The sequence below is a fragment of the Salvia miltiorrhiza genome, chromosome 8 (assembly GCF_028751815.1).
Source record: "Salvia miltiorrhiza cultivar Shanhuang (shh) chromosome 8, IMPLAD_Smil_shh, whole genome shotgun sequence".
NCBI lineage: Eukaryota > Viridiplantae > Streptophyta > Magnoliopsida > Lamiales > Lamiaceae > Salvia > Salvia miltiorrhiza.
In genome coordinates, this window is record NC_080394.1 from 40,436,234 (window position 1) to 40,448,447 (window position 12,214).

Sequence of the window (12,214 nt, forward strand, 5' to 3'; positions counted from 1 at the left end):
GGATCATCCGGGGGATGCATCCGACTTTCGTGGCTTACGATTGAACGGTAACCCTCTGCGCAGAGTTTGGATCATCCGGGGGATGCATCCGACTTTCGCGGCTTACGATTGAACGGTAACCCTCTGCGCGGAGTTTGGATCATCTGGGGGATGCATCCGACTTTCGCGGCTTACGATTGAAATGATTCCTCTGCTCTGCCCTTGATGTTTGCTAAGAAGCAATTTTGCCTTTGTTTTCCCTTGACTTGCTTAAGCAGCAATTTTGAATTTGTAAATTGTGGACTACGGGTATACACCCTACTCCTCCCTCTGGTGACATGTGCAATGCTCTGCATGAACATGTTAAGTAGCATATGCAATTTGAAAAGCGATAATTGAAATAAATGAGTCAACATCAGGGAATTCCCTAGAACCACGTATCCGATTTTATTGATATTATGGCCCCGAACCTCGTTAAAACCCCTGTGGGGAAAAAGAGTATTCGGTCTACAATTTATTGTTATATCATGGTCTGTAATCATGGTTATTCCCCTGATCTTATCTCCGATCATTTCCCTGCTCGGGCCTTTGACCATGACCTTCATTTCCTCTTACTATAAACTGGTCTAGATTACCCTGGCGTACTAAATACTCCAACTGATGCTTAAGATGCCCACAATGCTTGGTATAATGCCCGTAAGAATTGTGATATTCACACAGTTTATTGTTAGGCCCTTGTCGCGGCTGCCCATCTCTATAATTTCCAGGTGCCCTGAAGAATGGCTGATTCTTGATCAGGTGAAAAATCTCCTCCTGAGGTTTGTTTAGCGGGGTGTATTCAGCGAGACGATTTACTTCATTTACAGTGTGCTGCTGGCAAGGTGGCACCTCTGCCTGGGGAGGAGGTACCCTCGGGGGCAACCCTCTGAAAGGAGCCATGTCCTGATTTCTGTTATTCCGTTCCAGTGCGTCCTCGGCCTTTTTAGCCTTGTGCTTGTCATTTTCTGCCTTTCGTGCCATCCTGGCATCCTCCAACTGCAGGTACCCTGGCAGCCTAGCCATGATATCGTCGAAATCCCGAGCCGGTCTGATCTGTAGCTCGTCGAAGAATAAGCCCGGCTTTAGTCCTCTGATATAAGCGCAATTCTTAATTTGCGACGCCGCCTTTGGTACTTCCAGGGCGGCTAGATTGAACCTGGCAGTATACTCCCGCAAAGTTTCGTTCTGATCTTGTTTAACGTCTATCAGCGAGGTGGCAGATTTCCCCACCCTTCGCGAGCTCGCGAACTGACGCAGGAAACGGGTCTGCAAATCCGCAAATGAGTGAATAGAATTTGGGGCAAGCGTTCTGAACCACAACTGAGCTGGTCCGGTCAGAGTAGTAGAGAAGATGCGGCACTTGATGCCCTCAGTATACATGTGCAGCGTGACCAACCCCTCAAACCGATGGAGGTGCACCTCTGGATCGGTAGTACCGTCATAGTTTAAGGAGATGGGTTTGTAACTTCTCGGCAAGGTGTCTGCCAAGATATCGGCAGAAAATGGACTTCGGCTGGTGGTGCTGGGGACTCTCGAGGTTCTAACCCTTTTATCCTCCTTATATCTCCCGTGCTCCCGTCTTTCCTTCGGGGAGTCGTGAGCGTGGTGGCGCTTGTGACCCTTGTGCTCTGGCCTGCCAGAGGAATACTCCAGCTCCCGTCCCTCTGACTTCTCTGTATAATGTGATTTCTCTGAACGACGGGACTTCTCTGCCCTGTAGGATTTCTCTGGCCTATGTGACTTCTCTGACCCCTGCATCCTCCCATTTCTCTGAGAGTTTTCCCTTAGAGTATCCTCCAAATCCTTGAGTTGGCTCTTCAGGTGTGACACTTGGTGTTTCAGTCTGGCATTCTCCCTTGGCCTCTCCTCCTCATACATGGGGGTGATAGAACGGCTATCGGACTCGTCAACTCCCTCCCTCATAATAACACTGTTCAGCCTGACGCGGCTTCCTTGTGGCCTTCTCTCCACTTCCCCCTCAGCAGGGAACTTCTGCACCTCTCTGGGCAACACAGCCTGTTTGATGACAGGCTGATCGTGTACCTCCATGGCAGTGGGTAGCGGGGCCCCAGTACCTTGCTGGTTGCCCGTTCCTGGCAGCGGAGTCGTGATGGGTATAGTTGACAGCAACGGAGTCCCCAGCGCCTGACGCACAGCCGCGTAATTGAGTAGAGCCATCATCTGCTCTGCCAGAACAAAATTGATCGGCCCGCCGCCAGATGTGGGGACCAAGCCTGGTAGATCCGACCCAGGAGTGACCAGAGCAGATCTCTGGGTAGCGGCATTCTGAGCAGTCAGCGGGGTGGCTGAGATGTTGTGAAAGCCCGGTGGCGAAGTGAAGACGGTGTTGGCAGGCAGCCCATTGAACAGCGAGGTGGGCACCTCAGTAATGTGGGCAGCAGAGCCAAGCCCAACGTTGTCGAACTCCTTCTCCAGAACACGGCGAGCTTCAGAGGAACCCATAGTACCTACACACGAAAAAATGTGAGAAATGTTTAAGTAAAGCGGATCGGACCATCCCCTGGCCTGAAGAACCCTAATATTAGACATCCTGAATACTGGTCTGAGAACCATTATAGAATCCCTTAGACAATGCTCTCATGTATTGGGAAATAAACCCAGTACACGGAGTTGAACACGAATAGTGAAAACGATGGAGATTTCCCCATAAGATTGACGTTAAGATCAGGCGAGAGAACATATGACCCGGTGAATTAACCGTGGAAATCCAAAAAACACAAAAACAAAGCACCAACCAGCAAATTGTTAGCGAAACATGTTAGATCCATAATGAAAACAAGCATTTAAGCGAAAAAACAGCATAGCCACACACAATTATCGAAATAAAACGTAAGATAATCACAAATAATCATAGATCTCCCTACTCGCGACTTCCGCCACCTTTCCCCCATGCACAAAAAATACAATTAAACGCAGATCTCCCGGATTTGCAAGTAGATCGGCGTAAAAACATGAGTATCGGGCTAGAATGGCTTGGGCACTCCGAATAACGGCGCAATCGGGACCTACGCATGCAAATCCGGTGGTGATTCCAGATCTGCATGTGCAGGGGGTCGAGTTCTCACGTCTTAGCCCATTTTTCCCACAGACGGCGCCAGTTGGTGAATCATAAAAGAATGGGTATCTGTTTAATCGGTGAACTATTAGGGAATCGTGAATTATACCTAGTTTTGATCGGAGAAGACAAAAGAGAGTAATCGAAATTTTTGGAGCACGAGAGTAAAGTGGCGGCTTGATAATAAAAAATAACCTAGTTTTACAACATGTGCGTGCACGAGTATTTATAGAGGCATACAAGCTAAGGATAAGAAAGTAATTTTGCTCCCCGAACATGCTCCTCGCACGGGCGGGGGCAAAAATAGTAAATTCCTAGTTAAGAACATATACTCCGCGTGGTCGGGGGCAAAAAGGTAGATTCACTGGTGAGGTGGACGATTCCCCTGGCGCAAGCCTTCCCTCTGGCAGGGACCTTTCCTCTGGTTAAGTATTATTCCTCTGGCAAGTGTGATTCCTCTGGATAATGTAATTCCTCTGGCGAGTATGATTCCTCTGGCGAGTGTGATTCCTCTGGCGAATGTGATTACTCTGGCGAGGATTTCTCTGACTTCTCCGTATAATGTGATTTCTCTGAACGACGGGACTTCTCTGCCCTGTAGGATTTCACTGATTCCTCTAGCGCAAGTTATCTCGCTGCTCCCCGTGATTCCCCTGGTGAAGTCATTCCTCTGTTCCGCATATATTACTCCTCACCACCTTCCTTTTTTGTTATTAACATTTTCAGAGATGTTCAATCTCTTGCTCTCAAAGTAGTCGTTCTCACCAAACAAAGGAACCTCGAAGATTGAAGCCTCAGCAAAGTTCAAATCTATCTCTAACGGATGAATTCTTGAAGATCATTTTAGCCAACGGATCTCTTCAAGACCTCTCCTATAAATACAGCTCGAGGATCACTTCACTCTTCACCGATTCAACTACATAAGCTGAAACGTTGCCGAATTCGTCACTCAGCAATTCAAAGCCATTCCAAAGTTTGAAGAGAATCATAAAGCCAAAAATCAGTCACTGCTGATTACATACATTCTCTTAGAACTTAGGCAAATATTGTATATCCAAAGCCTAGGTATAACTGATTATAGAGAACCTGTTCTTTGTAATCTAGTTGGCAAGTTCTCGAACCTCTTTTCAACCGACCGAATTTAACATAAAATATAGTGTTAATGGGCCCTACCCCATTTAGGACTTATCAAATTTTCATTTTGTGGTCAAAGAAATCCCACAAAAGTCGTGCCCGCTCAATTCATTCCCCTATGAAGGCTATAGATTCTCACCCTATAAAACTTCCCCCTAGCCGTTTCAATTGTCCAATCACGCATGACTTAGACTTAGGTCTTCAAATAATAATAAAAAAAAAGAACAAACATTAATATGAAGGCTAGAAAATCAAATTTATGTATATTGTAATATAAACAACAATTATGAATGAAATGGTGTAAGAAGCCCCCAGTAAACATTAGCTGTTGGCTCTAGCCGCGGGTAAGAAACCCGTCGCGGCTAGTGTGAGCGGCTAGGGTTTACTGGCGGCTAGTTGATCCATTAGGTTCAGAATTTTTTTGTGATTCCAAATATACTTAAATTGGAATTTTCAGCCCTCGAATTACTGTTTTATTATACACAAACATATCCTCATTATTTGCAAAGTTATGGCATTTTAGGCTTACAAAGTAACGTGACTTTACAATAATTGCACATTTATCATATTTTGTGCATTGTTAACTACCTATCTTACACATTTTCTTACACAATTGTACTTGTGTAAGAAAAGTGTAAAAACTTTTACAAAAAATCATGCAGACCTATCAATTGTGCTTTGGGTAGTTTTGTAAGATATATTATATGGGTGGGTATTTTTCATAGACATATTATCAAAGTGGGTACTTTAAATTCCCACTCATAATATGAGTAAAATTTTGAAGTAGCCAAAATGAAGCATAAAACACAATTTATGGTCACACATTGAAAAAACATAAATTTTGGCCATTTTTATTGATTTGGACGTTTTTGCCCTTAATGAGGCGGACTGGGTAGGATCAGGCACGCGGGTCGCGTGCCGGGTCGGGTTAGGCACTTATGGCACTATTAGTGCCATAAGTGCCATCGGAAATCCAAAATAAAACCAAGTAAAATAGTCATTTTGGCACTTATGGCACTAATAGTGCCATAAGTGCCAACGAAAATTCAAAATAAAACTAAGTAAAATGGTCATTTGGGCACTTATGGCACTAATAGTGCCATAAGTGCCATACGTGCAGCACAAATACAGAAACAACAACATCATTTAAACCCTAAATGGAACATCTAAACCCTAGGGGGAAGTGTGCACTTATGGCACTTATGGCACTAATAGTGCCATAAGTGCCATACGTGCAGCACAGATCATATCAGCACAGATCAGATCAGATCAGATCTGATCTGCCGCCGCCGCCGCCTCATCATCCGCCACCTGACCAATCCCTCCTCCACGCGTTTCAGAGGATCGGATCTCCTCCACCGCCGCCGCCTCATCCTCTACTCCGACGAATTCTGCCGCTGACTTCTGCTCGGCGCCGCTGCGATCAGATCAGCTCCGCCGCTGCGATCAGATCTGCTTGGCACCGCCGCTGCGATCAGATCTGCTCCGGTGACTTCTGCTCGGCGCCGCTGCCGCGTAGCCGCTGGAGAAAGAGAGAGGGAGATGAGAAGGAGAGAGGAGATAGCGCAGCCGCTGGAGAGAGAGAGAGGGAGATGAGAAGGAGAGAGGAGATAGCGCAGCCGCTGGAGAGAGAGAGAGGGAGATGAGAAAGAGAGAGGAAAGAGAGAGAATGGTAGAATAGTCATGACATACAAAAAATGGCTAAAATTTATGTTTTTTCAAATGGTGGACAAAATTTGATGTTGTATGTTGAATAGGGCCATTTGGCCCTATTGTTTCCTCATAATATTATCCCTCCAAAAATGATGTGATAATATTATCCCTCCTTTGTAGTGTAAATGAGAAATGAGTAAGGGTCAAGTAGGAAATGTGAAAAAAGAAAGGAAAGATTTAAAAGGTGAAATTTTATTTATCCTTCATTTTCCCATGATAAATTTACAACCAAAGAGAACACACCCTAGAAATCTAAATATAAGTAATACTCGTTTCCTCCCATGATTTTTTTATCCAATTTTTTTGAGAACGAGAAGTAAGAATTATTGATTATTGATTTTTATAGAAATTGATCAACAATAATTAGTGAGACATAAATAATGGCACATAGGATGTGGGATATATTTAGAAAGGGTGACCTACTTGAAAAGCCGGCTGGCTTTGTGCTTTTCAATGTGTTCAATAAAAGAAAGCTTTCTAAAGTTGACGTATTTTCGTTGAAGAACAGTGCATGCAAGCCCAACAATTAACCAATTAAGTTGGATTGGGCCGTTTACACACTTTTTCACTTCTCTATGTTGGCAGTTCGGCCCTCTTTTTTTGCCAGTTTAGTTTGGGCTTTTTCTAATCAGAGCTATCTGAAGATCGATTTTATAATTTTGATTCCAAAAAAAAAAGATCGATTTTAAAATTCACCTAAAATTATTATTTACATTTATTTATGATCAAGCACCAGGCAAGATGAAACTTAAATACTAAATCCCTTGTTTCCAGCTTCCGAAAAAGAAATATATTTCAACAGTTTCTATTATTTCCTTGTCATAATAGTAATTAGATGCAACATCTATCTGCCACGATGAAGCAAGAACTGTGTAGTAAATGAAGGAAAAAAGACCTGAACTTTAATTGATATTGATAATTATTCTGTAATAATTCATGTGTAAAGGACAGTCACTATCAGTAGCATCATCCTTAGGCATTTCAAACAAGCACGAGTCAGTCAAGGATAAGTGTCTTAAAACTAAGGTGGTCCATCCCAAATCATGATATATGATAATGGTAATAATTATAAATAATAATATTACTACTGATAATAAATAAATAAATGAAATAAAAACAAAGCCAAGTCTTTTTTCCATACAAGCAAAGGTCTAAATAAAGATAAATGTAACAATCATCCATCATTCCCTTTTAACATTGCTCTATTTCATAATGGGGCATTTTAGCTTAGTGCTGCAGCCATGTAAAAAAGAATAGTGTTTCAGCTCTGATATTTTGTCTTAAGCTTGTGGACAATATGTTTTCATTGGTAACTTTTTTTGGCCATCATCCTTATCCATAAAAAAACATTATTATCTTAAATTCTTAATATTGTGTATTCTATTGATGTTACAGAGCAGAATCATTGCATCGGCTGGAACTGACTTGCCCTGCCTAGAACACATAATTTAATTTGAGCAAAATGTGAAACCACTCTTTATTCTTGTATACCACCCAAAATAAACTAGTTTCTCCACATTACATTATCACAATCATCACCTATTTATCTGCAGAAAACCAAAATAAATATACAATCCCCAACCACATGATCGATCCCTAACATCCTAAGCTGACCCTGTAACAACTTAAACGGTTTTCTTGAAAATGTATACATATTATAGCTATATAATATATAAATATGTCTAATTACTATCTAAAAACTTTGTTTCCTTGTCTACACTAGCAATAACAATCGTGCAGAGCAACCTAATGCTTATACCTTTTTTTTATCTACCACCACTTCAAGCGACGAAGTCCGGCAGCAGCTGCGCCGCAAACCGCTTCCGGCTCTGGATGTTGATGTTGTCGTACACATTGCCGGAGTGGGCATTCGCGGAGGCGGCGTTGAGGCCGCCGAAATCGTTGCCTTCTCCGATCTCGACGCCGCCTCTGCCTAACTGCATTGTCTGGTTAGGCAGGAAGCTCTGGTGGGCCCCCGACATGGAGATGTTGTCGCAGTGCGGGAGTCCCAGCGTGAGCGACACGCCGTTGCCTGAATACGGCGTCGTCTGGAACTGATCCGCCCCGAACCCCCGGAGCTCCCCGATGGGGTACGACCCGAACCCGCCTATGAAGTTGGCCGGAGCGCCCATGAGGGTGAACCCGCCGTCCCTGCCTTGCCTGTCGCCGAATTTGATGGACATGGCGTCGTTGTCCGCGTCGGCGCCGGGCTTGTTGTCCGGGATGGCGGTGGTGGTGGTGGTGGTGGTGGGCGAGTGCAGCATGTCGGCCATCCGGAGCTTCTTCGGGCTCGCCCCTTGCGTGATGGAGTCGATTTCGGAGGAGCCGATGAGGTTGAAACCCCCGGGCGCCGCCATGGTTGTGGCTGTCGGAGATGTGGAAGGGGGCGTGGACATGTTGTTGTTGTCTTGATCGGTTTTGGTTGTTGCCTTGACCTCGGAGGATCCATTAGTCTTGTCGTGGTCCTTCATTTCTTCCATGTACATTTCCTCTACCATGGGCTTCCATAGCCTAACTCGAGCATTGATGAACCAATTTGATACCTGAAGGAATTGAAGATTAATTAAAGGAAGAATTGGAAATGAAGTAATATGGATGGGAAGATAGATACCTGACTCCTGGTGAGGCCGGTCTGCTTAGCAAGCATGAGCTTATCCGAATCCTTTGGATAACTGGAGGCGATGATTATTGAAGTAGGATTAGGATTAGGATTATTAGTTAAGTAGAGTAGAGGATAAAGAGGTAGACTTACGGGTGGAGGAAGTGTTCGAAGAGCCAGGCGCGGAGCACGGAAACAGATCGCTCGGGCAATCCTCGCTGGGGTCTCCAAGCATTGTGCTGGATCATTCCCAATTGTTGCAGGGCTCTCTGTTGCCGGATTTGGTTGTCCACATACTTGAGTCTAGAACCTTCCATTTTCCCTTCCAAACTCTCTTCTTCACCTAAGCTCTTGCTGGCGCCTCGAATCTGTCCCAGAATCGCATCTTTCAAGCACCGGAACTGCTTGGAGATTGTCTCGAGAGCCAGAGCCGTGTAGGTTTTGGCAGACCCCATCCCGGCCGCCTGCTCGAACCACGATATCACCATCTGCATCTGCTGGTGGTACTGTCGGTACCTCTGCTCCACCTGCAACATCCATCCATTTCATTTTCCATTCTCACCAAACACTTTCCACACACACCCTTACCCTTACCCTTACCTCATCCAGCATGTTCACCAGCTTTGCTTTCTTCATCTGGATTTCTTGTCTCTCTGCTGTGCTCAGCTCAGCGCCACGTTTCGCGCTGCTGTCAGCTCCACTCTGTCCGTCTCCGCTCCCCGCCGCCGCCGCCGAATCTCCGCTGCTCTTCGCCGCTCCGTTGGTACCCGCCTTGCCCGATTCGGCGGCCGTCTTCACTCCCTTTCCGACGTTAACTACTTCATCGAGAAGCTCCTGCGCCGCCTTCAGATATTTCGAACTCAGCAGAACGCTCTGCACACCGTTCACACCGTTCGAGACGCCCGACGCTGACGACGGCGATCCGCCGGAAACCCTCACGTCGTCGCAGCGCGGCGGCGATGACACGGCCGTCACCAGCGGCTGGCTCGGCACCTCCCGGACGCCGTCCGGCCTAAAGGAGCCGTAGCCGGATGGGGGCTGCTGGGAGGAGAGGCTGAGGGAGAGCCCCTGCTGGGCGCGTGTGACGTCACGCGCCGCCCCGGGGTCCATAGGGAGGTTGTAGAGGTTGTAGGGGACGCGGGGGAGGAAGCCGTGGAGGACTGAGACGTCGTGGTGGTGGTCCTGCGGCGAGGTGGTGGTGGGAGCGGAGGTGGTGGTGTTGAGGGGGACGCCGACGAAATGTTGGGAGTGGGGCGGCGGCGCGTGGTGGAGACCGTTGCCGGAGGAGTTGGAGTTGAGGAATACGAAGTTGCTGCTGGACGGCGGCTGGGGCTGCTGGTTGTTGTCGGAGTATCCGACGTAGGCGGGATTCATGAGAATCAGCGTCTGTAATCCGTCGCCGCCGCCTTGGATTTCCGAGTTGCCGTGATAGTACGTCGCCATCGATGATGATCTTGAGAGGAAAATACTTTTTGCGTCTAAATTATTTTATTTGATAAATCCCTGTGATAAAAACTGTGAAAAGAGACTACGTTAGCTTTCACTTCACATCCAATCTAACTTGCTTTTCATTTTCACACACCCACACCCTCCCCCTTCTGACACACACAGAAATCAAGAGAGAGAGACAGGTACAGAGAGAGAGGAGAGGTCCTTTCTCTCTCTCTATATATATATAAATGAATTATATATACCTGTAGGAGAAAGAGCGTTCAAATCATCGGCAGTGATGGAAACTGTTGTGGTTGACTAGAACAAATGAGATAACCTAATTTCTGATCGGAACAGCCCTGGAATTAAAATAATTAGAAAATTAAATTTAATAATCAGCAAAAAGTCCATCGAATAATATGAGAAATGAAGAAGCCTAGGTAGGCGTGATTCAGAAACTGATAACCAAAATAAATACATATTTATGGGGTGATGATGATCATGTGGTAGGAAAAGGTGAAGAAAACAATCTGGTGTTGTGTGACCACTCTACATATATTTCCCAAATAGAGATAGGAATTCTAGATGAGAGAAGAAACAGAAAAACAGATATCTGGATATATTATTTAGGAAAGAGAGATTGAGTGGGGGAGAAAGGGATTGGTTAGGTTAACACTATTGCTCTACCTCGTGTGACCAAGATTTCTCTGTGCACGTGTTCCATACACCATCAATATGTATATATATCAACTATTCCGGCCACTCTGTGTGTGTCTGTGTTCTTTTTTTGTTTTTCTATTCCAAAATGAATTGAAGAAGAAGAAGATTGAGCGACCTAATACTCACCGGGATATTTTGAGTTTATGTATGAAGAAAGTGGGTGTAGATATAGACTGTGTGCATGTTTTGAGTGTGTTTGTGTGGGAAATAATGGTGATTTTCTTCAGTCTAATAATATATGATCGGACACGAAATCCATGGCTGTCTGCAACTCTCTCTCTCTCTCTCTCAAAGATAAGGAAATTCAAACAAGTGAGGAGAGAGAGAGTGAGGGAGGGAGGTGCTAAAAAGGCTTGGAAAAAGATGCCCATCTTTATTCACTCATTTATCCACACAATTTGTCGCTCTTTTTTCTTTCACACATAAATAAAAACGGAAAAAAAAAAAAGAAAACGAAAAATACATTAAAGAAAAAAAAAAAAGAAGGTGGAAACGGGTTCTTGAAGAAAAGTATGAAATGAAAATATTACATGTTCTTGCTAGTAGTGCTAGTGCTAGCTGATCATCATATATTTTCTCTCTCTAAAACTTCTTGACCCCTTCTTTGATTTTCTCTCTCTTGATTTTGATCATACAAGGGAATTGAACCTCACTGATTTGACTCTCCTTTCCAAATCATTTGATGCATCCACGGCTCTCTGCTCGATCACCCACAAAAGAAATCAAAACTATTCAGACAGATGAAAAAAGATGTCGATGTTTGTGAGTTCGTTATATGTGTGAAAATGCCATTATGTCAGAAGATACATACATACCAACAGCTGAAAAACGAGGTAACGTCCCCTTCCCACTAAAGATTTTTATAATATTAAAAATTTATAAATTAATCAACATTAAACAAAGAAGATGATTATGATGATGATAATCTTGATAACTAAACATATATTTTAATATTTTATTGTTGTGTTTATATATATTAATTTTCTTTTATCTTTTTGTGAATGGAGTGTCGGATGGGGAAGGAGGGGGTCCCCTTGTTTCATAATTGAATTTTCCTTTGTCTTTTTGTGTTAGATTTTATTTTATTTTATTTATTTTTGGAGGTTTAATCTATGGCTTCTTTTATTTTGTGTGGTGGAAGAGAGAGTTTGAAGATAAAGCAATTTAAATGCCCAAGGAACGCGGGACCAACTACCATAACACCTACTTATTGCCCAAAAAGCTATTGTATTGTCATCTCCCATCTTTTATTTTTCCTTTTTCTTTCGCTAAAAAAAATTATTTTATTCAACCAATATACATACGCCCACATACATATAATATACATTAGTTAAAAAATGGGGAAAATATCTCAAGCTGGCAAAGCTTCTTAGGTAGAAAATTCTTGATTTTGAATTAAATATATATATTTAATTTGAGACGAAACCTAACTCTCTTAACATGTGTAAACCGATGGTTCGTGTAGAAATTAGTCCAAGAAATTTTGACAGCATACACAGATTTTAGGTGGTTTTATTATTTCA

General features: G+C 43.9%; 1 protein-coding gene across 8 annotated transcripts; it reads right to left on the reverse strand.

Annotated features, from left to right (window-relative positions):
- Positions 1-7,388: 7,388 nt before the first annotated feature.
- On the reverse strand, positions 7,389-11,521 carry LOC130996761 (BEL1-like homeodomain protein 1). Of its 8 annotated transcripts, none has more exons than XM_057922054.1 (6): positions 11,222-11,521; positions 10,235-10,330; positions 9,141-10,043; positions 8,694-9,067; positions 8,553-8,613; positions 7,389-8,484 (listed from the first exon to the last, which is right to left on the reverse strand). In XM_057922054.1, exons 3-6 carry the CDS (start codon positions 9,981-9,983, stop codon positions 7,723-7,725), a joined length of 2,040 nt encoding a protein of 679 aa, XP_057778037.1. In that variant the 5' UTR covers positions 9,984-10,043; positions 10,235-10,330; positions 11,222-11,521; the 3' UTR covers positions 7,389-7,722. The 8 variants fall into 8 exon arrangements, with proteins under 8 accessions (XP_057778037.1, XP_057778034.1, XP_057778032.1 ...); XM_057922051.1 differs by having other exon boundaries at positions 9,141-10,055; XM_057922049.1 differs by having other exon boundaries at positions 10,818-11,516.
- Between the last annotated feature and the right edge of the window lie 693 nt (positions 11,522-12,214).